The sequence below is a fragment of the Nothobranchius furzeri genome, chromosome 8, assembly GCF_043380555.1.
Source record: "Nothobranchius furzeri strain GRZ-AD chromosome 8, NfurGRZ-RIMD1, whole genome shotgun sequence".
Lineage (NCBI taxonomy): Eukaryota > Metazoa > Chordata > Actinopteri > Cyprinodontiformes > Nothobranchiidae > Nothobranchius > Nothobranchius furzeri.
Window position 1 is genome coordinate 76,213,230 of NC_091748.1, and position 25,908 is coordinate 76,239,137.

Consider the following 25,908-nt stretch of genomic DNA (forward strand, 5'->3'; position numbering starts at 1 on the left):
TCAACTTCATTGTGGTTGCTCAGAGCATGGGTGGTCCGCCAGCAACGTTGACATAAGGTAAAGAGGATACACACACCAATAAATACAGATTAAAAATGCCCAACTAAAAATGGTGAAGTGCATTTGTGTGTGCGTGTGTGTGTGGGGGGGGGGGGGGGGGGGGGGGCTGCTGGTGAGCCTGAGTGATCTGACTGACCTGCAGCAGCAGCACCATTCTGATGACAACAGGGCGAACAGGCAGTGGGCGGGATGGGTGGATTCGCTGACAGGCAAACCCTGTTTTCCTGATTATTTGCTGCTCTTTATAAATTATAAGATTAGATTAAAAACTGCAATGCTTCCCCAATTCTTTCCTAAAAGTTGAGCTAGTTACTATTACTATTTCTTATCTGTTTATTGCAAATTTCCTTGAAGCAGCAACCCAAACATCTTTATTTCAGGAGTGTTGCAGGAAGCAGAGTTTCCAGCTTTATCCAGCCGCTACGCCGCTGAAAGCCACCTACATGTACAGTAGACACAATCAAAATGACAATTTTACACACACACAGTAAACGTTTCTGTGCTGTAACTAATTTAATCCATTTTCAAGCGCTTCTTAAACCTTGAAAATACATTAAGTCGTGCATTTCAAGGATTTCAACCCCAGATAATGCATCGTGATACTGCAGCAAAACACAGTTTATATCTAAAACAGTCGTTTTAAATGAGTGCACAAAACGAGTCAATGAAAAACATTTTCAATGAAACTTGCAAAAAGAAACCAAATTTTAAATATAACATCATTCAGGTGGACATGGAAGTGTGGCAGAAATCCTGTTTGTGGAGATTCACAGCCACTGCCCAGGTACTGTAGCTGTAAACTCGCGACTTTCATTCAAAAGATTCTTGTGTTTCAGAGTGAACTAAATACCGTAATCACAGCTCTTAAACCAAAGATTAGTGATCTGTGAAAAATAACCGTGTTCATGTCCTTTAGTTCAGACAGAAACTGGTTCCTTTTATAGAAACTCTAGTTAATAATGAGTGTTTCGTCAACGCCGTGCCGCTGCAGTCGTCACTTCCTGCTTCCTGCTGCTGGTTTTTGTCCGAGCTCTTGGGCTCTCGTCGTGGCCGCCTCCACGGCGCTCATGATGGACGCTCTTACGCCTCCCCGCTCCAGCGCGTGAAGCCCGTGGATGGTTGTTCCACCTGGGGTGCAGACCTCGGAGCGGAGCTGAGCTGGATGCTTCCCAGAATCCCGTAACAACGTCCCAGCCCCCTGAAACACATCGTAGCAGTGGGACAGGTGGTGGTCCCGTGACGAATTGTGAGATTTTCAAGGAGGAGTTTTGAAAAGCAGAGTTGCGCGACTGACCAGGACCGTTTGGGATGCGATGCTTTGAGCTAGCGCGCTTGGCATGCCCATCTTAACAGCCCCTTCTGCCAGAGCCTCGGCAAAAAGGTAAACCTGCAGAGAACCGTAAGAGTGAGAGATTAACACGCCCAAATGTTCTGCAGCAGCAGGACGACTTCACACAAACAGAATCATTTCATTTATGCATCAGCCCGTTCAAAGGAGAATTACCAATCAATCGTTTATCTAAACACAGTAAGATGAAAGCAAAAATGGAGTTTGCAGCCACTAACTTTGAATTTCTGTGTAAGGAAGCTGGAATATGGGTTAAAGGTGGAGTAGATGATCCTAGAAAGAGCCGTTCTAGTAAGCTACATTTACAAAAAACACTATTTAAAAGGTCCTTCAGGCTCCTCTCCCTACGTCATGGCTCTAGAAAACAGGAGAATGCCGGACGCAACAGACTTAGTCAAACAACGATAAAAACGTAACGTTTTCTTACCTTTTTGACCCGTTTTTAGCTCCTTTTCTGACATAACTTCTAATGCATTGCACCAACATAACATTATAACAGTTTAGTATGCTAGCTAATATAGCTAGCACCGCTCTGGCTTCACTTCCTGTTCAGCTGCTCCAAGCTGAGAACACCCAGAGGGGTGTGTGCAGAGGGAGGAGCAGTGTGATGGACGAATCCAAGCCGTCTTTACGAAACAATGCAACGCTGAAGTGGCACCGGGTGGTTTATAAGCGCTCAGACCGTGGCGGTACTGTGGTGCAACCGTGATGACAAAAGGGGGTGTGGGGCAGTCTCTGCGCCGCCATTGACATTCGTTTATCTTGGACATAACTGAATTTTTACTGCGATCGTTAATTTTTTTTAACAAGCCGCTCCTAAAGGTGTCTGTCCTCTGCAGCCCCTGGGCAGTCTCTGGTGATCTGAGCTCCAGCTCTAAAGGAGAGAAGCTCCTGGAGCTCTGCATAGATCCAGATGATCATCTCAGCTGATTCTGCTGACAAAAGCGAAACGTACGACCCGTTTTCACTTTCATTTTCTGTATAGTTGCCGGCCTGAGCCCGGCAGTAACTCCCCACGTGATCATGACACCTCTCTCTGTCACGCCAAGGTGCAATCCCCATTTATAAGACAGACAATTACCGCAATATTACTGCCAAGCAAGGCAGAACTAATGCCACAAAATCCGTGCATGGCCACGCCGGCGCGTTTGTTGAGGTGATATTCCGCTGATTGGCCGGCACGGTGTGTCTTGTGAAAAGGGCCGCAAAGAACAGGACGTTCTCATCGACTGGATGAGGTTCTTCCAGGATTGTCCGTTTCAGAGGCGACTCGATTATTCTTTTGTTTAACAGAACATTTAATTTATTGGTTGCCATCAGTATCTGAAGAGCATTTCAAGCAAGTTGGCAAAAAATGCTGCAGATAAACATCTCCTACGCCACCTTTAACCATAATGCCCGGCGCATTCTTCACATAGAAAACATGCTAATGTACGTCTAAAAGAGTTAAAGTTAAAGTCATCATCACACACTGGTGACATTCAGCTCCCCGTGGGGAGCGGCGAGCTGCAGCTGTAGCCGTGCTCGGGGAGTATTTGGTGGTTTAGCCCTCCAATCCAACCTCTTAAAGCTGAGTTACAAGCAGGGAGGCATCGGTCCCGTTTTTAAAGTCTTTGGTGTGACCCGACCGGTATTTGAACCCCGATCTCAGTCAGTGCGTTTATATGCAGCCAATGACCCTTTTAAAACCCGAATATTCACAATAACCCGGATCCGCAGGTCCATGTAAACACCGCCAAAAACCCGGATATGCTCATAACCGGGTTTTTAAAAACCCGCTTACTACACCTGGGGTAACCCTTTTCTAACCCGAATGTTTGGTCGTGTAAACGCATACCGGGATATCCCCATCAAAGCGTGTGTTCTGCGCATGCTCTGTTCACAAGGAATCTTGGTCTTTTGAGTAGCGAGACGTCTTGTACGCGCCAGAACACCGGAAGTAAACAACAAGTTGGGGGCAAAATGGCGAGTCGCGGCACAGCACCACACTTTGAGTGACGAGGAAACTAAAGCACAAACAAACGCGGTCGCTATCTCTTCCGAACTGGGAAACATGTTGTTGTTTTCACGGATACCGGAACAACAAGAACCGGAAATGACGCATATTCTGGACGTAGTCCATACGTCCTGACGCTACCCCAACATCTGCATTTAAATCGGGTTATGCAAGTTAGGGGTAACTCTTTCTATTTATGCTTGTAAACGGGTTATTCTGATCAACTCAGAAACCCGAATCCCGACCTTAACCCGATCATAACCCGGATATTGGCTGCATGTAAACGTAGTCAGTGTCTCAGGGCGGACTCTCTACCACTAGACCACTGAGAAGGCACGTTCGTCGCGACGGTTCGTTTTCTGCTAATAATCGAAGGTGTCAGACTCACAAATGCGACTCCACTCCCGCTTAGCCCAGTGTGGATGTCAACCCAGGCCTCAGGTCCCTCCTCCACCAAACCACAACGATGCAGCAAGGATCGAAGCAGAGCGCCATCCTCTGGCTTGGCGTGGGTTCCCCGAGCAAACAGGAGAGCTCCCTCCTGAACGACGCACGGAAGGTTCGGCATCAGCCGGATGACGGTCGTGTTCTCTGGTAGCAGCTGGAAATCAGAACAGAAAAAAAAATCATTATTTGACCTTTGAATCAAAGTATTTCAGCACAGTGTGTGCAACTCACACCCTCGAGCGTGGCCAGCGTCACCCCAGCCGCTACCGACACGATCACGTGTCTGTCTGTGATGTGCTGAGAGGTTTCGGCAAGCACGAGTGGAACCAGGTGGGGTTTGACTGCAACAAAGACCACGTCAGACCCAGAGACCACTTCTACGTTGGAGTGAGTCACGGCAACGCCAAGCTCCTGAAATCAAGAAGAAGGTTCACTCGACTGTGAACTAAATCATCATCTGGTCACAGATGTCCCCTCTGGTTGTTTTCATGCCGGTTTGTTGCAACTCCACTTTGCACCAGCGTCTGAAATGTTTGCAAACATTTGACCAGGTTTCTTCAAACATCGTCTGATGAAAAATAAAATATTATAACTAAATAAAATGATTCGATTCTGCACAGTAGTTTCAATTTAACCATAAAAATGCTTTATGTGCTCTAGGGTTGTCACGATACTAAAATTTCAAACTCGATTCGATACGGGGGGGGGGGGGGGGGCTCGATACTCGATTTCGATACTATTTCAAAACACCAATTTATTGAACAAGTTTATTCAAAAAATAACATTCCAATTGCAAAAATTAAATGTTAAAGAGTAAGTCACCCCAAATAACCTTTTTTTTTTGCTGATAAACTAAAGAAACGAGTGTCTAATCGTGCTGCAGACACTTCAGTGCATCTTAGTTAAAATTTAAATATTCTGCCTAAAACTGGCAGTGTTGTGCCGTTGTCAGGTAAAAACTCTGCATTGTATTCTAATTTAAATCTACCACCGCTATCGGCTAAGAGGTATGCTATGATGTAAACTGGTAGATTATGATGTCACAATGCCTGTGTGTGTGTGTGTGTGTGTGTATTTGTTAGCAGCTCCGCCCTCTCGGTCTGCCAGGCAACAGCATTTGTTGCATTTTTCAAACATGAAGTGGGAGTGGAGTTAGACTCTGGTAGGGGTTGACTTGCTTGAATTAAGTGTGTAAAGTGCTTAAACCTTTCAAGTATCAGCATTTTTTAGAACGTGTATACAAAAACTGGTGAAAGTTAACACTTTAAATCATGAATTGTCTCACTATATACACACTATTTGCAGAGTGATGTTTTGCTGCTTAAACTCTGTTTAAGGTGCATTTTTGTCATAAGATGTAATGCCATATGTTGTGTTCTGTACTTTTGAACAACTCTGTTGGTCAATAAAGGAAGAAAACAAATTTCTCCACAGTAGGACAAAGGTACATCTACCGGTAATCTTAATAAAAACAGATTGGCGCACGGCAGTGACGTCATTAAAAGCGCCGGTTAGATTAGCCGCGGCTAGTCTGTTCACGCCTAGAAATCCCAGACCCGCTCCAAACGAACAGGGGAATCACGTTAATGATTCCTAACAAAACCTTTCGACATTGAGATGTTTTGGTGCAGATAATGTCTGATTTCGAGGCTGCACCATGGGTGCCCCGTCCACACCCGTTATATGGATATACACTGACGGCGATTCGCCGATGGATCTAAATACCCCGGGGAATCCAAGTAGCACCAAAGTTGTCAGCGTGAGTAAACAAACGTACTGCATGCTAGAAATTAAGTCCGGGTTGCAATAAACGGGAGTTTCCTTTAAGCACATAAGCGTGAATATACAACTACGTGTCGGACTTGGTATGCTAATTAAGTTGGGCTGTGAAGCGCCTCCCAAATTCGCTGTTTATGTTTTTGTTTATTTATTTGGCAGACAAAACTTGGATCGGAGACAACTCGCGTGGGAAATTGCAATGTAGCCATGCGGCGTCTTCTTCTGTTTGTCTGGGAGGCGGAGGCTGCTTTACGGCATCTGGCGGTCGTGCGTGTTGTGTACTTGAAGAAGGCTGTGTATAATAGTCCATAATATCGATACCACAGGGATGGAATATCTAATTTAGATTCCACTTTTAGTATCGATTTATATCTGGGTATCGATTTTTTTTGATAACACTAATGTGCTCCTCAAGAAGGAAAGAAAACACGAGTGGAAACACCCTTCTCTTTACCTTTAAGATTCGTGGTAATTAACTGTAACAGATAAATACTTTGAAGTACCTGGAAGCGTTCTAGGTTCCTCGAAGATGGGGCACTCACTTTGACGTTTGCTGGAGGAACTTTTCCTAAAACCCAAAAAGGAAAATCCACTCAGTTTCAGACTCCTTCACTCAGATCCTGCTCCAGTTTTAACATGCAACCCCTGGACTAACCAGGCAGGAGTCCCTTTGCGATGCCAAAAGCCATGTTTCCTGCTCCGATGAACCCGATCTTCAGCTGCGAGTCCATCTCTCCAGGTCTGTTTTACTCTGAGACGAAAGCAGAGATCAGACTAAACATCAATACAACAAAAGAACATCAGATTTTACTACAATAGTACGATCAGAGAGGAGAAACAATCGTCCAGGCTCATATGGAAAGTCATGATGCAAAAATGTGAAGGATGATTATTCATGACGCATTTAGGGCTGCTGCAAAGTCTTCTTGCAAAACACCCCGTTAAAAATGCACCAAACATGCACTTTTTGCGTGCTTACAGCAACCATGTGCATGCATGTAACAACAAATGGTGATGTGATCTTATGTCTACACAGTAACCAGTCCAGGTTCGGACCTGTACTGTCCCAGCAGGGAGGACAGCCAGCTAATCTGCTCGTGTCAGGGGTGAGCCCTGTTCGTTCCACCAGAGGGAGTCTTGCTCCTGGGTGCTCCGCTAACCCTGTTTCGGCTGGAGGATGTTTCCAGTGAAACGGAGCTGGTCGGCAGCTGTCGTCCTCCTGTGAGCCACGGTGTCTGACTCCTTACGTCCCGTCCAAACATGTCTTCATGTCCAGGTCCGCTGATCTACTAGTAGAACTTGAACTCTGCCAGCTAATGAGCAGCTAGCATAGCTGGTTGCTAACATAGCAAAACACACGTAGGCGCGCTGGTAAAATACTAAAGTGTTTATTTTTGAAAGACGCAAACAGTAGCGATGCCGCCACGTGTACAGACACACCAGCACGTCGCGGAGTCGAATTCACACGATGAAAAATAACTTCAAACGCTGGATGAACGATTTTTATTCTCGGTAGTTGGGGGCTCGGTTGTGTAAAACTTTACCTGGAACGTTAGCATAAACCTGTTAGTTACGCCCCGCCCCGGAGCATCCACACTGACCAATCCGCTGAGCTCTAGGAGTGCGGGTGTGTTTGTTTTTAGTCTCAGCGCTGCTGCTAATGCGCCTCAACATCGTTACTCACGGAAAGTTGGTAAGACGCGCCTTTGCATCGCATTTCTTTGTTTAAACTGGAAAATAAATCGAGCACACTTGAAGAGCGCTTTACTGATCACTACCATTATCCCGGAGCAAACATCTCCGTCCGCTCTGAAAACATACCAGGTACATAATTACATTTAAATGAGCGCATATGTCGCGTTGGAATTAATTTATCTGTTTAACAGAAGATGTGAAGACATTCTTTAATTTTCTGTTTAGATGATTAAAATCGTAAAAGTTTCTGATCACGTAAAGCAACAGTTTCCATGATTTCATCCCTTTGAAATGTGCTTATTTTCTGTATTCAGCGCTTGAAGATCGATGTTTCTGAGCCTTTCTATTGTTGAGCAGAGCAGACATGTCCGGGACAAGCCTCCGTGCTGGTTTTACTCATTTTTATAATTCATAATGTTCTACAATAGATTTATTGTGCTCTTTTGAGTTCATCCAACCCTCGTTTGTATGCTTAAACATTTTAGTTCAAACTGTGACTAGAGTCAGTTATGAGAGACCACTTTGTTCAATTCAAAATTAGAAATGAAAAATGTACAAAAGTCTTTTAGTATTATGGGAAATGCGTGTTAAACACAAATTAAACATCAGAAACAAGGATTTGTTTGTATCTGCCAAGAGCTTAATGATAATGACACCAAAGTGCTTTACAGTACAGTAACAGCCTGTTACTGTACTGTAAAGCGCTTTGGTGTCATTCAGGCTGTTGTTGCCCCTGCTGAATCAGAAATTCTGTGTCAATTTTCTGAATGTGAACTTATTTATTTTGCTATTTGAACATTAATAAAAATATTTAAAAATAAATATTAATAAAACCAGCAACACTTACCAAGGAAACCATTTAGCATGCTCCACTCCGGGATAATCTTCAGCCTTCCAGCATCACAGGGCCTCAGTCACAGCAGAAACACGTCTAAAGAAATGTTCCTTGGTTAAGCTTCGGTTTATGTCTCCAGATTTCCTCTGTGACGCAGAGAAATATCCAATATTTTGAGAGGGATGGTTTAGTGCAATGTACTCACGCATCCTGTCATCGGTTTGGTACCACTGCAGGATGTAGCTTGTTAACACGCTTTCTGGGTCTAGAGACTCCTGCTGTTTTTCCTCTGAAACCACTCTGGCGATGGGCCAAAGGAGAGCCTGTTGGGGTCAAGACTCTGCTCCTATAGTCCTCTTACACCTGAAGGACAAGGGACACATTCTGGACAGAGAAGGTAGATGGTTTGAGGGAGGAGTAAAGGAAGCCATCTATGTCTATGGGAAATGGAGGAGGAGGCCTCAGGTTTCACCTGCAGCACAGTCACACCTTCATGCATCTAATCAAAACAACCAATCCAACACAATAGAGCCTAACGACATCAAAGACTCCCCGGGTAGGTAGTTTCAGCTCGTTAAGCAACATTAAACAGTTACAGGTTATAAGCTTCACTCTCCCATATTGCAGTGGGGATTGACTAAGCTCCTTAGATGAGAAGCTAAACTGTCTTCTAGACACCAAAGAAGTCCAGTTGCCTTCATGTGAACCCTTTTGATTACGATGACCTGAATGACTGAGAGTCTTCACCAGCATCCTCCCATCTGCTTGAATCCTCTTGCAGACGCTGATGTCATGACGCGTCACCCCGGCCATCTAAGGATTGTTGGCCAGCAGTACCATCTCCAAGCTCAAGAAGATCCAGACCCTTCCGGTGTTATTTCACGATGGTGGACTGACCTACCGAGCTACCAAAACCCCGTTTAACATAAAACTCTTGAAGATCCAGCTCTTTAGAGATCATCTCCTACCTTAACACCCGCACTTCCGTTCCCCTTGTCTACTGCACTCTCCCACTATGGTTGCAGTCGGTTTCTACACCATCGCCCCTGAGAAGAGCCTGACTTGAGTTCTTCTACGGTGGTCGAAGAGTTCGTGTCCATCCTGTAACCAGAAGGTTGGAGGTTTGCATTCTGGTCATTTTTACCATGATCTGCTAAATTTGGCATCGTAAACCTCTTTGACATGGACGTAATTTTCACTTTAGAAGTGAGGGGGGCACGGGGGGGGGGGTATCTTTACAGTATGTTCCAATGGGAAACAGGCTTCAACACAAACGGTTGTTTTCCGCTTGGTCCTAGAGCTCAACCAGTGTCAATTTAATATAGCGTAATGTTGTTTTTGGATGGTAAAAAGTGCAGGGGTCAAAACTTGACTTTGGAAAAAGTGGGGGGGGGGGGGACATGTCCCCCCTGTCCCCCCAAAAAAATTACGTCCATGCTCTTTAGTAACCTTTGTTATGGTCATTCTACACCGAGTAGCAAAAGTTTGTTCCCTACCTTCATTTGTTTGTGGATGGTTTCAGCTTCAGGTGACCACACAATCAGAAACCAAAATAACACCTGTGGACGTTCTGACGAAGGCAGAGAGGGAAGCCGACGGAGGTAGAGAACAAACCTTTGCTAATTGGTGTAATGAGTAATAATTGACAAAAGAACTGCAAACTGTTTTTTCTGATGAGAAATTTTAGTTCTGATCCAGTCATCATGGGCCGCCACCCGATCCAGCTCCCACACCTTCTGCTCACTGTCTGGATGCTGGCCTGTCCTCCAGCCAGTGGGTTGTTTGAGTGGCTGAGGAACCCACAACCTCCTCCTGCAGCAGCACCTCCTCCTGTTGCTCCAGCACGTCAGCTCAGCCCGTTGGACAGCGGTCTTTACAAGGCGAATGGGGTCTTCGTTGTTTTCGTTGCTAATCCTTTGACTTTTTATTCTTTTAAGTCAAGTTGAGTTGTTTGAAGTATCAGGCTTTCTTTTCTCACTCTTGAGTTTCGCTTCTCTTCAGGTTTCCCAGCTGTGGAAGCCTCTCGGAGGAGAAAGCTCAGTGTGGAGTTGTTCAACTGCCAGGCAGAGATCGAGGGGCGCCGGACGTTCCCGTGTACAGAGGAAATGGTAAAGTTTTACTCTGTTTAAATGTGTTTTCTCACACAAAGAAGTGTTTATGAAGTTTTATACCGTCTGATTCTCAGAGCATCGCGGAGTGCACGTCTGACATGAATCCAGACACATGGAACGCCTAACTCATAGTGAGTAAGCGAGCTCGCTCGGTGTGCTACGTGACCCGTCAGCAGCTCTTTCTGCGCCGAGCAGAGCTCACGGTCAACACCCTCATCTCCACGGCGACCAGCCAGCTGGAGGCAATGAAAGGCCTGAAGGTAGAGATGAGTTCTCCTGAAGGACCTCCTCCATGCTGCGTGGCTGCAGATAGGGGCCTGACCCTCCCTGGATGTGTCTTAAATAGGGGGGACAGCTGAAGGACCAGACTGCAGCCTCTCTAGACAAGCTGGTGGAGGGCCATGGCGCCCTGCAGGCCCAGCAGGGGAAGCTGCACAAGGGCCAGGAGCAGATGGAGCCCTCACTGAGGAAAATGCCCTCATCGCTTCTGGACAGCATCTGGTTGCTCAACTCATTCAGGCATCACTAAGCGAATGGGTGAGAGCTTCCATGTGAGTCTGCTGGACTTCAGAACCAACAGCAACTCCTAACAGAGTTAAGAGGTGATTCCTCCTCATTGTTTTCACTGTTCTGACAGATGTGCACTCTGCTGTGAGGACAACACTCCTGACTTCTATGGACTTGTTTGCATTTTTAAAGTAAAACTTTTAATCCGCCATTTTTCTTGAATAGAGAATGTGAGTGAACATCTGCAGGAGCAAAGCTCTGAGGTGCAGGACGGCCACGAGGCGATCGCCAACGACCTCGCAGACGTTCGACTCCACGCTCGGGACATTTACCAACAACTTGGTATTTTACCTGCCTTGTGCTGATTTTTAAGTGTTTTCTGGTTGACGTCAGCTAAATTCTTGCGTCGGTTTGCTCTGGCGGCTGAGCAGACGAGATGCATGTCGGAGGTCCTGCAGCACCAGGACCAGACCTCCCGGCACTATGCTGAGCCGATGAACGAACTGGAGCACATGAACAGCACACCGGGAGTCCTGCTGCACTACCTGGACAACATGCAGGCAAAGGTTGAGGAGAGACTTCACACGATCCAGGGCTACTTGAGCTGGACAGGTGGGAAGATGGCAAATAAATAAATAAATAAAAATAGAAACTCCTGACTGGACTTTTAGATATTTATTTCACCACATCTCTGGCTAACAAAGCAGCTCAGCAAACAACATTTCTGTGATTTCTTCTTCATCAGGGCCGCGTTTGTCTGCAGGCCACGGGTTTGTAAGTCGGTTGTAGACAAGCGTCCAGAACCGAGGAAAGCCCATGACCGCGGCGCCACTTCATTGCATCATCATCATCATCATCATCATCATACATCATAGAGCCACACAAGGAGACGGTACCATCATCAGGACACTTGTATCCACAATCCTCCACACTTCAGAGGTGAATCTGCAGATGCGATTCCCAGTTAGGAAAACCATGTTTGATAAGTGAGACATCAACAGAAACGGGTTTAACTGCGTTTGCTTACAGCGACGTGAAGAATGGCGCCACCGAGCAAGACTCGAGTCATGACGGTTTTTTATCAGGTTCAAGTCTCTCATACTTCATCTCCTTTTCTAGACGTACCTCTACGTTTTCATTTTTGTGGCAGAGACTGTCAGAATCCAAGTTTGTACCCATATTTGGATCCCTGGATGACTCCACCCCCAGGCTGAGACCTCTGGCTGTCTTCTCACAGGTGACTCGATCAGGTTTGTGCTGCTTAATCAAGTTATCAATAGTGCACGAATGGTTTAACAGGCTATGATTGATGACGTCCCGCTGAAAAACCTGGGAAGAGTTTCTGATGTCCTGAACAAACCCAGAGGAGCACAAGCCCCGCCCCATCACTGATGAGTAACAGGTTTATGTTCAGAATTTCGTGCTTTAAATACGATAAATTTACTCAGACGTAATGTTTTGTTCCATGCTTTCTGCAGCTGCTCCCTGTCGGGCTGACAGCTGTGTAACGGAATCACAAAAACGGGAAAAAGCCTGTAGGAAGAGAGCGGTTCCGGGTCAGGAGTTCCGCAGAGTCCACTCCTAAAACCCCAAACTTCCTCCTCTTCCTCAGCTGAAAGGCGTGCATGAACCCGTTATCTAAACCAGTTCCATTTTAGAATTTTAAGTGTTATTTTTGTTTAATTTTTTAATTGTTTTTTTTTAACAATAAAACATGGGTTTGTGGCTCGAATTTAATTCCAGGAATATATGAATGAAACTGGTCAAAATGAAACATTTATTACAAATACAAAATAAACCCGAAGCAGAAACATTAATGCTCCATCAGTTAAACACCTGGACAGTGACCATTCAGTAATTTAAGTTTTACCGACAACTGGACTGGGAAAAAAAAACTTGCAGCTCAAACAATTTAGCAAAGTGACCAAAGTATCGAAGCATCTCTACTTCAGGGACAGCAGAACTAAGAGAAGGTCCTGCAACAGCGACTACCCGGGCCACTACGGCTCAGTCCTGCTCAGCTTGCACCGGAGCGGCTTCACTTCCGGGCCGCGTCGTAGTTGGAGACAAACCAGTCGCACGTTTCCTTTAACGCTGCGAATGAGAAGCAGATAAATGAGTAGAGATTGAAACATCCATCACTGATGTGCAGGAGGAGGTCGTCCCACCTTGGTTGAACGGAGTGAACTTGAAGTGTGGGAGGTAGCGGTGCAGCTTGGCGTTGCTGGCCGTCTTCCTAAACTGGCCGTCTGCTTTACTGGTGTCATACTGAACAGCGAAAGTCAAGAAAACCAGCGGACACCAAACAAGGAGCAAATGAGCTGGAGACTCTCAAAGCTGCACGATAGTTATGTCATCGGTGTTCACGATTAAGATGGAGACCTGAGTGTTAAACAAGACATGCAGGAAATCCTTCCATCAATTCTCTTCTGCTTATCCAAGTTCAGGTCGCAGGGGCAGCAGCCTAAGCAAGGAGGCCCAGACTTCCCTCACCAGCTACTTGGGCCAGCGCCTCCGGGAGAATCCCAAGGCGTTCCCTGGCATGCCGAGAAACAGTCTCTCCAGCGTGTCCTGGGTCTTCCTTTAGGTCTTCTCCCAGTTGGACGTGCCCAGAAAACCTCACCAGGGAGGCGTTCAGGAGGCACCCTGACCAGATGCCCTAGTCATCTGGTTAAAGGTCTTCAGCTCGTCCAAAATGCTGCAGCTAGAGTTCTGATGAGAAGTAAAAAGAGAGATCATCTCTCCTGTCTTAGCTTCCCTACATTGGCTACCTGTTAAATTCAGAATAGATTTTAAGATCCTTCTTCTCACATATAAAGCTCTTAATAATCAAACTCCATCATACATCAGTAATCTGATTGTTCCATATGTTCCTAACCGAGCACTTCGCTCTCAGACTGCAGGTCTACTGGTGGTTCCCAGAATGTCTAAAAATAGGATGGGAGGCAGATCTTTTAGCTATCAGGCTCCTCTCTTGTGGAACCAGCTCCCAGCTTTAGTCTGTGAGGCAGACACCTTGTCTACTTTTAAGACTAGGTTTAAAACATTTTTATTTGATAGGGCCTATGGTTAAAATCTGATGTTAGCCTAAATCTGGACAAGTGGGGGAGTAGAGGGAGGTGGAGTGTACAGTCGGTAAAGACGGCTCTCCCTTGCCCTGCCTCCAACATGCCTCACTCTAAAAAGGCTAGGTTATCCTGAGTTATCTCTGTAGTTATGCTGCTATAGGCTTAGACTGCTAGAGAATACACTGACCACTTTCCACACTCGACTACTTTCTTCTACAATTTGCTCTTTAACTGTATAATTTCCTGCTATTTCAGCTGTTAACTTTATTTTCTCTCCCCAGAAGAAGCTACAATGATGTTCTGCTGAGCTGTGGTGGCCTACTAGTCAGTGACTCGATGCAACCTGCTGGGTTCCTTATATAGGAAACTTTTTTCTGACTGGCTTAATGAACTGACCTGTACTGGAATGTTTATTATGTGAAGAGCATTGAGACGACTCTTGTTGTGATTTGGCGCTATATAAATAAACTTGAATTCACCTCAACTGTCTCATGACGTGGAGGTGCAGCGGGTCTACTCTTGAGCCCCTCCCTGATGACCGAGTTTCTCACCCCATCTCTAATGGAGAGTCCAGCCGCCCTGTGGAGAAAACTTATTTCGGCCGCTTGTATCCACAATCTCGTGACCACAGGTGAGGGTAGGAACGTAGGTCGGCCGGTAAATGGAGAGCTTCACCTTCCAGCTCAGCGCTCTCTTCACCACGACAGACCGGTACAACGCCCTCATCACTGCAGACGCAGCACCAATCTGCCTATCGATCTCGCGCTCCACCTTTCCCTCGCTCGTGCAGAAAATGTGAAACGGCATCATAGGAAGTAAACGTTTTTAGAATTTCAACTGACAGAAGCACTAAGCTTCCATTTTCATAGGATACCAAGACTTCTCCTTTGAATCCCAAAGATTCAACGACTGCATCTGCTGCTTCTTTTATAGAAACCTCATCTTCCTCACCAACTGGAACAAAAATACCCATCATCATCATCAAACTTCAGTTTGACATGCTGAATTCTCAGTATTGCATCCAATCAGAGCTCACCAGAGAGGATGATTGGCTCCACCTCTGGGTATTCCCTCAGCACCCAGAGGAAAAGACGGGCCAAATCCAAAGAGTAGATGAACTGCCTTCTGGGAGAACCGGAGCCCCAGACCACCAAAGGCTTCCCCTCCTCTGAAGAAGAACAGAAGAAATTATTTTTACATTTAGAGTAAAACCAGGGGAAAAGGTGGATTTGCCGTTTTACGATTAGAAATCCTCCCGTCCACTTACTCTGAGCGATGTAAGCTTTATGAATCAGGCCTGGAAGCACGTGGCCGTCCTCGATGCTGAAGTTGTCATGGGGACCAAACACATTTGTGGGAATCACAGCTGTGTAGCAGCGTCCGTACTGCTGGAAATACGCTCTGTAGGAAGAACACAACGTCAAAAACGTGCAGCTAAACAAGAGAATTTCGTTTTGGGAAACGAACATCGTACTTGTTCTGAACATCAATCATCCGTTTCGCATAGGAATAGCCAAAGTTGGAGTCGTGAGGAGGCCCGTTATGGATCTGGTGGCGAGATGAAGAAAACGTAGCAAATGTACGCAGATTAGTGCTAAAAGAACAGGAGGGCCCGTTACCATGGTTTCATCGATGGGGTAGGTCGTTTTATCAGGAAAGATGCAGGTGGAAAGACAGGAAACCACTTTGACGGCGCCCACTTGGTGTGCTGCCTGCAGCACGTTATCGTTGATGCAGGAATTGTTCCTCTGAGGGTGAAAGACGAACTGGGTCACATCAAACCAGAACCATTTCCAACACAACACCAGTACCAGCAGAGATAGAGCAGGAACACACCCAGAAATCCAGGTTGTACTTCATGTTCTTGAAAAGTCCTCCCACCATAGCAGCCAAGTGGATGACATGGGTGGGCCGATGTTTCTCAAACACCGCCCGCGTCTCCTCCTCATTCCTGAGGAACCAAAACCAGAACAAGACCACTTCTCTAAAAGCCGTTTAACAGATAAAAACGTCTCGACATTTGAAATGAACAAGCAGCGACTCTGACATGAGGTTTGCATCTTTGGAGGACAGAAAGATCCACTCTTCTCCTTCTTTGGTCGCCCCTTCCTCTTTGACCACATGCTGTATAGCCCTCCCGACCAAGCCGGACCCTCCTGTCACCAACACCCTCATCGGTGCCGTGCGTTCACCCTGAGAGTTCATCTAAACACACACACACACACACACACACACAGAATTCCTAATGAACCACCAAGTCACAACAACGAGCGACAGATCACAAACAGAAACGTTTAAGGATAAGTTATCACAAGGCCAATGAGATAACATAATAATAATAATAACAAAAGCCTTTCCTTTCATACATCAAGCATAGAATTAAATCATGTTGCATCTCCATATGGCGCAGCAGCAAGGGTAAAATAAATAAAAATTGTATTTACTAATACAAACAAATTCAGACAACAAACAAATGATAAAAGGCTATTTTTAAGTCTGTTAGTCCTGCTTTTTAAACGCCTGTACCTTCTGCCTGAGGCTGAACAGGTGGTGTGAGGGTCTGAAGTGATCGACTGTGATGTTTGTGACCCTCTACAGGTGTTTCCTGTTAGTTCCTGTGATGCAGCAGGTGAGATAGCTTCTCCTGTAGGCGGTTCCTTTTTCATCACCCTTAAGGACACTCACCTGTGAATAGTGGAGATGGATCACCATCTCTTTTGTTTTGTCCTTGTTGAGTCGATAAAGTTCAGAGCCAGCTTTCTGACCTGCTCTGTACGCCGTCTCCTCTCCTCTACCGATGAACCCAATGACCCAAAATACACAATCATTTGCAGAGAGATCGTTTTGTAGCAACTCATCGCCGCAACTTATGTTTGTGTGTTTCCTTTACTGGTAACGTTGTGTTTTTCTTTCTGTTTGTTCATTGGTATTAACACCAGACACAGCTGAAGGAAACCACTGATGGAAAAGGACCATAATTGTTTAAACAATTAATATAATTACTAGTAATCATACCTGAGACAGAAAAGTAAAGACACAACATAGAACTACATAAACAACACAAACAGATAAAGACAAAAACTATAAAATACGAAATCACTGCAAAGAAATCAAAGTGACCATAACTACATTTTTATAACAGAAACCAATTCCTTCAGGTTCAGTAGCCACAAAGAAACAAAAATAGGCAAAGCAACAAAAAAAGGAAGATAAAATCCGAGATTGGGCCCAGATTGCTGGAACTGCAGGTTCAGGTAAACGCCACGTCGTCTCAGGTGCGTGTAAACACAAACTCTCCAGCCTTCCAGGTGTTTTATTAACGACTAACACAGCTTTTGTTAACTCAAATGAATCAGACATTCATATCAACTAACGCTTTCCTCTAATGAATTCTTCTGGCTTGCAATTATAAACCTTAAACTGGGGACTAATCCAGGTTTAGTCACTTCTGACCGGTAAAACCTGTCGGACTGTTTGTTTGCTAGCATAAACCGTCACATCCATCCCCTCCTTTAGGTAAGTCTACGTGAATAAAGCAGGATAAACTTAACTCGTTAACTAATTACATGTGTAATATTCTCCTTTCAATGCGAGAACTCAAAAGAAGAATAAAAAAAAAAACTTAATCCGAGTTAAATAAACATGCCAAACAGCGCTTTCTCACCCGTAGCCAACAGCACACAGACAGGAAGTGAGCTACCGGTGTCAGGTTACCGTGTGTAAAACTTAGCTTCCGGTTAGTCCTTTCAAATTTAAATTTAGAATTTGCGGTGTTAAATATTTTCAGATCTGAATTTGTATCACAATTTTAAAGGCTTAAGACCAAAAGGAAGACCAAAGATGTTCTGTTCTCTGGTTTGTTTATGGATGAATGATTCACTGTGGCGCTTTGGAGTTCTCTGGCTCAGAAAAGGACAATAATACAAAACCCATATGAGCTTTTTGTGCTGGTCATTTATTTATGAAACTGATAAAAGATTTTTGTTTAGTCAGGAAAAAAGTAGCTGACTCAACTGAACTGATTTGGATCCCTTTCATTTCTTTTTATTTATTTATTTTTTTTTTGTTTTGTTTATTTCAAAATGGCCACATTCACATTTGGCACGAGGCTTTACCTGGAGCAAGCCGTAAAAGCTAGTTCTGATTAGGGGCTGCACGGCTTAATTTTTTTTAAAGGCGACCGTCAAGTAATGAAAATCGAGTTGACTTTGACTAGTCATTGATGACGTCATACACCTGAAGCGGCGCGGGGTGGGGTGGGGGGGTCCGCTGGAGTTTTTGACAATTAAAATTGCACCCACATTTTCAAAGTTAAACACATCTCTTCTAACAGCAGTAGTTTCTGCATCCATACTGCTCCACTTCAGCCCTCTCCCCTCTCCCCCTGCTTCAGCCCTCTCCCCCCTCCCCCTGCTTCAGCCCTCTCCCCCCTCCCCCGCGCAGTGACCGCAAACTCACTGATGGGCCTGCAGCCTCTCAGATTTCTTGCTGATCTAAACATTGAAAGAATCATTTGATTTTCTGTTCCTCACTTCTGATTACCTTCAATGGTGTCTGTTTGTTGCAACCACCAGGTACAAAAACTAACTTGTTTTTATTTGACTATTTTTCTGTCCTGCCTGTTTATTATCTTCCTGCATCTCCTCTCAATCCTAAAGAGAAACTGCCACCTGGGTTCATATATATTCACCTTATGAGTTACCTTTGAACTGCAGTTCTAAAAGATCTACCGACCGCTAAAACAGCGGAGTGCTCGCCGACCGCATCAGTGAGGTGAAGTTATTGGAGGACAAAACAGGTGCTGCGCCCCGCTCCACAGCAGCGAAACGCATCAGGCACAAATAAAAGACAGAAAACATAAAAGGAAATGAGCCGACATGAACGATTGTGTGTTAAATTTGTTTTTGAGGTGGCGACACCTAATTTGATAATGTTACTGCGGCCGTGCTCAGGACGCAGATGTCTGGAGCGCGTCAACGATCAGAGCTTTACATGTGCCCGCTGGTTCAGGTTAGGATGGGGTGAGGGGAAGGTTCAATTGCAAGAGGGTAAACGTCACAATTTGGTCAAATGTCCGTTTTTACGGTGGGCGTCAGTACCGACGCTCTGGTACAGCACGTTGCCTCCCAATGCGCAGGGGCTCGTCACCTTCTGTCTTTTCCGAGGACTGCATCTTGTCGCTCATTATCACATGACAGCGACTAGTCGCTGAAAGGCATAAAAAGTCACTACAGAGCAGTGAAGTCGACTAGTCCACTAGTTCATACAACCCCTAGTTCTGATGGCTGTTGAATCCGGTCAAGCTTATCCCGGGCCAGACTGAAGACCAGCTCTCCGTCTCTGGGGTCAATGAAAAGTTATTTCCCGTCCACAAGGATGCAAGACTCTGTTTTGCAACAATTATTTTCATATTTGTCTGACGAATCGATCTTCTTAGCTACATCTACTCAAAGATCCCATTTCTGTCCTGTTCAGTTTGGTGTTCCTTCGGGTTCGATTTTGGGGCCATTGTTTGTTTGTTTTTCTCTCTATCTGGCCATGGTTCTTGTTTTTGGACGTCTCTCAACTTTTATGAGACAATTTACCAACCTACATATTAAAAATATTACCAAGAGAATGTCTGCCTTTGCAAAACACATTTTTATTAAACAGAATCATTTAAAAAATGAGTTTAAAAGAAAGAAAATAGTCAACATTATGATGGATTGTAATGTTCAGTGAAGGCTAAAAATTGTACAGGAATACTAAAATGATAAAATCTTTCACAGAGTGAATAGATGAATGAATTATTGTTGTGGATCATTATAGAGAATTATATTAGATAAAAACATATGGAACAACTGAAAATTATTTTATTTTGAACAAAAATCTAAACTGAAATCCATCTGAACTGAAGACGTTTCTGAGGATGTTTCTAACCTCACCTCTCCACCAGCAGGACTTCATCTACTCACATCAGAACGTTTTAACAAACAGATTCTGATGGATCGACAGGACAGACGATCAGAGGTGCTGAGTTTTCTCCTCCATGGCTATCACATGGACAGAAGAAAGGGTAGAGTTCCTCAGAGAAGCAAGAGTTATTAAAGGAGCAGATCCTAGCTGGAGCTTCTACATCGTAAATGGCGACCAGACCCTCCTCATAATCCACAAACACTCCCACCTTCTCGGGAACAGACTGAAGGTACAGATCTTCTGGAGGGTCAGTACCGCCTACGTAATGGGTTCCATTTATTAACCAAGCAGACCAGCAACCATTTTCAGGACTCATTGTGACCTCTCCCATCCTGCCGATGGAACTTCTGGCCACTCCTAAACCCCACTCAGTTTTTCCCTCAACCTGAACTTCAAAGTAAAACCTGCCTGAAGAGAAACTCGGTTTGCCTAAAACACCATAACAGTTAGAAAATCTCTCTGGACCATCTGGAAGGTTCCTCCACACATCACCGCAGTAGACTTGTTTTTCATCGTCAGACAGGACGAGGTAAGGATGCGCTGTATCAGGATCCAGAGTCACATCTACGGCAAACTGCTGCATTGCCTTCAGCTCAGCCTGCAGCAGGTTCTTCTTCTTCGGCGCCAACTGGGTCCTAATCTTTCCCTCGAGTTTCTCCTGCAGCTGATCCAAAACCGTCACCACAGTCTCCTCGTACGATGAAGGAAGAACTCTGACAGCTGTCAAGTCCTTGGACCATGAGAGCTGATTCTCCTCAGAGCTCCTGTTCATCAGCTCGGAGATTTCCTGTTCCAGATCATTGACGAGGTCTTCAGCCTGCTCCTCTGTAGTTTTCTGTTTTTCTTCAATCTCATCTATGAGCTCGTTCAGGCTTCTCTGAACAGACTCTAACAGATCAGTGAAGACCTGAACACCTTCTGCTTTCTCTCTGTCTGCAGCATCTTTACTGATCTCCACCGACTCTTTGATCTCCTGAATCTTCAGGCGTCTGTTCTGGATCATCTGCTGAATGTCGTCGGCTTGTTCCTCTGAGCTGCTGCTGGTTTCAACTCTGCATTGATGAACCATCTCTCTGAGTAAGGTGTTGACTTCCAGTTCAGGTCTCATCTGGAACACTTTTCTACAGACGGGACACTGGCAGCTTGTGTCACAATCCCAGTGCTGGGAGATGCAGGTCTTACAAAAGTTGTGTCCACATGGTGTGGTGACTGGATCCGTGAACACGTCCAGGCAGATGGAGCACAGAAACTGATCGTCAGATCTCCGGCTGCTGCTAGCAGACATGTCTGAACTCTGAGAACAAGAGACAACGAGGAAAAACAGATCAAACGCAGAAGTAATCAGGGGTTTAGGACTGTTACTAAAATGTTTTGGTTTGATGAGTTTCAGCAGGAAGAGAAAAGAGCGAAGCTCCCCGTTTGGTTGAATCTGACTTTTGTTTTCCTGCTGATTGTAGAAACTCTGTAATAGAGACCAGTTTTACTCACCGATATTAGAGTCAGTTGTTGGAAAAGAAACGATGAACTCAGCTTAAATCTCCTTCAGACGGCAACACACACGCTGTTCTCAAATGAAGCTCCGAATATCTTATCTTTCATTTCTGATCAGTCATAAAACAATTCTCGTTGCTCCTCCTTTTACGGTTAGTTTGCTGAACTTTGCTCCTTCAGGTTGAGATGAAATTCCAGTAAAGCACGTCTGACGGGACAATAAAATTTGGTGACCACTGACATCGAAACGTGAGAAACTAGTTTTACATGGTAGAAAAAATCTGACCCAACAACAATTGCAGAAACATGAATGACCTTACTTCCATTTACCTTCCCAGGCATCGTTTTTTTTGCTGCTCTTATTCTTTATTAACATTATAGTGTAACGTGATGGAGGAGCCATTCCTCAAGGTTAATTATCCTCTCACCACAGTTCCTTTGACACAGCGCCAGAGTGCATGAAACAGCCTCAAGGTCGTGCATTCGCTTCTAAAGTGTTTACGTTCCAGCAATGAAGACAGAAGATGAAGACTCTTTTCTTTTATCAGATCAAAGAACTCTATTTTCAATAAAGCTAATCAAAACAACTGTTAGTCAATAATACAATGTGAGCGATCTGTGAAATCACAATATTATGATTAATATGTTTTTAATAAGTAAATGACTTATTTTAGTCACTAGACACGCTGATACACTTTCTTTCTTTCGGTCTTTATTTTGGTTTATAGCATTAACATAACATTTTTCTTTTCAAACAAAACAACAATATTAACAACTTGAATTTAAACCAAAAAAAAGAATAGGCAGAAGCAATGCTTATTTTAGCCCACCCTATTTTCCACCTAAGATACATAACCAATATACATTTCTTTTATTTTCCCCAATATAAATAACCACAATGAAAATTTATTAACGTCTATACATACTTTACTAAGGTAAACAATCACATAACACATTGCTGTTGCTGATCCAATCAGAACCTTCCTAGTCTGAAGCGTGGCAGAGTCTATGTGGTATTTATTAAATCTGTCAGCTTTGATTCGTCCAGAATCAAAAACATCCAGATTAATAAAACAGTTCCAACGCCATTTTAAGTTCAGTTTTCAAGATCTCTTCTCAAGATCCCATGGAGTTCACCTCATGTTAAGTGAAGTATGGACAGGCCATCTGTACTTTTCTTTTTAAGCTGAGAACTATTCAAGCTGGGAAAATTCCGTTGTTACCAACCAAGCAACGGGTCCTTCAGAATAAAAGCTGAACTCGCTGACCCCAGGAGGGTCCTCTTTTGACGCTGTGAACCACCTGTCGCTTTTTACCTGGAGACAATCCAAGGACTAGTTTGTCGTGCTGTGATGCTGTACCATTGGCTCCAGTACCGGAAGGAAGGTCCGAGGACCTGGGCATTCTGGATCCATCGTGGAGGTCTCATTGAGGGTATGTGGATGCGACAGAATGGCGTCTCGTGTGTTTATGACCACGGGTCTCAAACTTTGATCAGTTAGGAGCAAAACATCATCTCCCACTCAACTTTGCTTCTCCGGATGCGAAGGTTCCGAATTTGACATCATTCACACACACCAACCACCTCACACTTCATTCCAACAGAATATCCATCATTAGAGAGTTAGTCTTGTTAAATTGTTTAAAAATCATTTAGCAATAAATTTCCTTAAACGTTTGAAAATCTCTCTCTTCTCTTGTCACTCAGTTAATGCAAAGTGTTTATTAAAGTCCCTGTAATAAAAAGATCCAATCTTCTGATTTAAATAACCCAGTGTCCGTAAGATGGGATTCATACTAGATATGAATCTTTAAGGTCTTATGGTCCTTAATTAAATGTAATTCTAATTGATTACATAATGGCGAGCCTTTGCCACATATTTACAAATTTTTAACATACTTTGTGCTAAGTTTGAAACCCTTTAAAACAAAAATAACTTTGATGTTCTGGTTTGAAACGAGGCGATCTCGTAATCCGCCGCCTGAGAGCAGCATCTCCAAAGGGGTTGACATCAGTCATCCTCCACAGGAGGCGTTGTTTCATCTTAAACCACCCTAAGGCTGACGTGGCATACGGAAGCCATTTTGAGCTTAGCACTGAAGGATTTTCCCTGCATCTTTAAGGTGAATACTGTATATTTTTATGTTCTTTTGCTAGTGTTCGTGGCACTGTGTACAATTTATTGTGTAACAGGAGATATAGAAATATTCCCGCTGGAAGTCCCCTTCCCTCGATAGCCGTCTTGATCCCTCGGCCTATCAACCTGGTTGAGCTTACTAGCATTGAACCGCTAATAACTAAGTTAAACACGGAAGAGCGTCTCTGCAGACACGAACTGCATACGCTATAGTCCGAATCATAACGACAACGCTCACGAACGTTTTAGTTGCTCGGACTGATTCAATCCAGCTGGATTGGACCGCTTAAAAGCCTGGTCGCACCAGGCCCCGCGCTAGCTTAACATAACACTAACTAGCCACCCGGTAAAGACAGCGGTATACGCGTTCCGACAACCTGTCAAGCCGTTTTGACGCAGCGTTTCTGCGTCTCAAAATCCGCTACGACTAAGAGTAAAACTCCGAACTCGTTCGTGCAGCTTTAGCGGTGGTTTTATTCACTTTTGTGTGTAAAGCTTCCCGGTGACATCATTGACTCGCCGCCATTTTGCTAAAGTTCGCACTTTTGACCTTAATGGTCATCTGTTGGTAAGGTCTTATTTATACTTCTCTGTCAGCTCCAAAAGGGAGAGACACGCACACATGGACGGAGACATTTTGCTCTCATACTTCTCCGTCTCCTGGGGAGTGTTGCAAAGCAATTCCTCACCAGGACAGCAGAGGGCGTAGCGCTGTTCTGTGGTATCTTGTCATGTATCGGTCCAAGATAGTGTGTTTATATAGTGTTTTTTTTTTGTATTTTAGAGACTTTTTAACACGGACAAATTTGTCTCTCATTCTCCTCCACCTCTTCATGCGCTCCCCACCTCTAATCCCACGTTTCCTGTCGTTTCCGTCCACAAATAAAATGCCTGCTGCGTATCTTTTAACTCCTCCAGTCACGGGGAATTAAACGTTCATATTTTTAGAGTTTTTTCACGAGGTATTCTTCAAGCTGCTCCGTGTCTGCCGCTAGTTATCCTCGGCTCTCTTTATGTTTTTGAGGGCGCAATGGCAGCGCTGTTGACGACAGCGGTGCCCTGACCAATCACAAGCTTGCGTTCTCTATCTCGTTGGACGGATGTTTAGAAAAGAGAGCTCGACTCCGTCCGTCCTTGCGAGGGCTCTCCAGCAGCCTCGCAAGGACGGATAATGGCGTTGCGTGCGTCCGTCCCGACGCAGGCGGACAAGTATAATTTAGGCTTTACTCCATCACAAAAATACTGCTTGCTTGCAATGATTTAGGTATCCCCTTATTGCCAGGAAAAATACACACTGTCACTTTAATAAAGTAAACAAATCTGTATAATGTGCAGTAATATCGGTAAACATAACAAGGAATAACATCATACCATCAAAACATTAGGTGTTACTATAATAAAGCAAGAAAGTAAACTTAAGGTAAGATTTTTTCAGGTGCATTATTAGTTTTCCTTTGCCTGAATGTTTTTCAGTTGGAATTTTTTTTTCCAAAAAAACTAATAAATACACTAGAGCACCAAACGCTGATAATTTCAGTCATAGCAGAGCACAACCACAAATAACGAAGTAACTGATTCATAAATGTGAACACGTTTGTAATTCGTGTTTCTCCTGATTTTTTTACTAGAAATATGATGAAATAATGATTAAATAATTTATGTTTGTTTCACATTTTATTTAAACACGTCTGAGACTGTTTTAGGGAATAATTTTTTAATGTAATTTTTTGTGCTTGCTTAAACTATTTTAATCTCTTACATTTCCAGGTTTAATGAACGCAGTGGGGTTTTGTCCCACGGGGAATGCTGTGATTTGACTCAAAATTATAAACCTTTTAAAGATTTATTATTACTTCAAATAAACATGTTATAAACAGTAATTTCTTTTTCATTTACCAAGTGGTTCTGCATTAATGCGGTACTGCAGGGCTGAGCGCTTGAGTTGTAACCTGAGACCGAACCGGAACCGAATCAGCCTGACTGGTTCTGTTGGATTTGGGCTGTGAATTATGTTAATTGAGTGGGTTGTCACGCGGCGCGCTCCGCTCGCTCGCACAGCAACTGAGAGAGAGAGATTGTCTGCTCACACAAGAGAGAGGATCGGAGGACGCTCCTCCAAACCGATGCTCCAAACATTCGTTATTATTTTCATGATTTAATTATTTCTCCTGGAAGCGCTCTGTCAGACCGAGTGATGTGATGTCGGGAGATCCAGTCTTGGGGAGGGGTCGGGATCAATGACGGCAGCTGCAGCGTGATCGTCTGTCTCTTTTATTTAGGGACACGGAGAAGTTAAAAGGAGTGAGAAATGGAAGATAGAAGTTCTTGTTCCACTTTATTCTTTTGTTTAATGATGATAAACTGGGAGGAAGCTTTGGTTCACTTTAGGTTACAGGAGATCTTGTCTCCTATCTGCTCCTCCAGAGACAGCATGGACATGAGGGTTACATGGTGAGGGTCACACAGGACAGGTTAGTG

General features: G+C 44.3%; 4 protein-coding genes across 8 annotated transcripts; 1 reads left to right on the plus strand and 3 right to left on the minus strand.

Annotated features, from left to right (window-relative positions):
- Positions 1 to 554: 554 nt before the first annotated feature.
- Positions 555 to 7,258, minus strand: pycr3 (pyrroline-5-carboxylate reductase 3). 3 transcript variants are annotated; one of them, XM_015971175.3, is made up of 7 exons: positions 7,175 to 7,258; positions 6,286 to 6,381; positions 6,134 to 6,198; positions 4,083 to 4,262; positions 3,793 to 4,005; positions 1,355 to 1,447; positions 555 to 1,258 (listed from the first exon to the last, which is right to left on the minus strand). In XM_015971175.3, the coding sequence occupies exons 2-7, from the start codon at positions 6,359 to 6,361 to the stop codon at positions 1,055 to 1,057; spliced, it is 831 nt and encodes a 276-aa protein (XP_015826661.3). In that variant the 5' UTR covers positions 6,362 to 6,381; positions 7,175 to 7,258; the 3' UTR covers positions 555 to 1,054. The 3 variants fall into 3 exon arrangements, with proteins under 3 accessions (XP_015826661.3, XP_015826660.3, XP_015826659.3); XM_015971174.3 differs by lacking the exon at positions 7,175 to 7,258 and adding an exon at positions 6,791 to 7,168; XM_015971173.3 differs by lacking the exon at positions 7,175 to 7,258 and adding an exon at positions 6,687 to 7,168.
- Positions 7,259 to 9,863: 2,605 nt separating this feature from the next.
- Positions 9,864 to 14,358, plus strand: LOC107392630 (protein brambleberry). The gene is given in 14 exon segments (XM_070553997.1): positions 9,864 to 10,018; positions 10,118 to 10,268; positions 10,346 to 10,531; positions 10,618 to 10,726; positions 10,729 to 10,785; positions 10,788 to 10,808; positions 11,004 to 11,136; positions 11,215 to 11,401; positions 11,568 to 11,764; positions 11,808 to 12,015; positions 12,078 to 12,137; positions 12,140 to 12,180; positions 12,257 to 12,305; positions 12,307 to 14,358. Coding segments are annotated over 14 exon segments (1,611 nt in total). The 3' UTR covers positions 12,364 to 14,358.
- On the minus strand, positions 12,542 to 17,591 carry LOC107393033 (GDP-L-fucose synthase). 3 transcript variants are annotated; one of them, XM_015971171.3, is made up of 11 exons: positions 16,612 to 17,462; positions 16,373 to 16,531; positions 15,894 to 16,051; positions 15,683 to 15,797; positions 15,466 to 15,594; positions 15,321 to 15,394; positions 15,114 to 15,247; positions 14,883 to 15,014; positions 14,721 to 14,800; positions 12,947 to 13,046; positions 12,542 to 12,872 (listed from the first exon to the last, which is right to left on the minus strand). In XM_015971171.3, exons 3-11 carry the CDS (start codon positions 16,049 to 16,051, stop codon positions 12,817 to 12,819), a joined length of 978 nt encoding a protein of 325 aa, XP_015826657.3. In that variant the 5' UTR covers positions 16,373 to 16,531; positions 16,612 to 17,462; the 3' UTR covers positions 12,542 to 12,816. The 3 variants fall into 3 exon arrangements, with proteins under 3 accessions (XP_015826657.3, XP_015826654.3, XP_015826653.3); XM_015971168.3 differs by lacking the exons at positions 16,373 to 16,531; positions 16,612 to 17,462 and adding an exon at positions 17,511 to 17,591; XM_015971167.3 differs by having other exon boundaries at positions 16,373 to 17,462.
- A 1,876-nt stretch (positions 17,592 to 19,467) lies between these two features.
- LOC107393035 (E3 ubiquitin-protein ligase TRIM21) lies at positions 19,468 to 24,673 on the minus strand. The gene is made up of 2 exons (XM_015971176.3): positions 21,290 to 24,673; positions 19,468 to 21,095 (listed from the first exon to the last, which is right to left on the minus strand). Exon 2 carries the CDS (start codon positions 21,084 to 21,086, stop codon positions 19,812 to 19,814), a length of 1,275 nt encoding a protein of 424 aa, XP_015826662.3. The 5' UTR covers positions 21,087 to 21,095; positions 21,290 to 24,673; the 3' UTR covers positions 19,468 to 19,811.
- Positions 24,674 to 25,908: the final 1,235 nt, after the last annotated feature.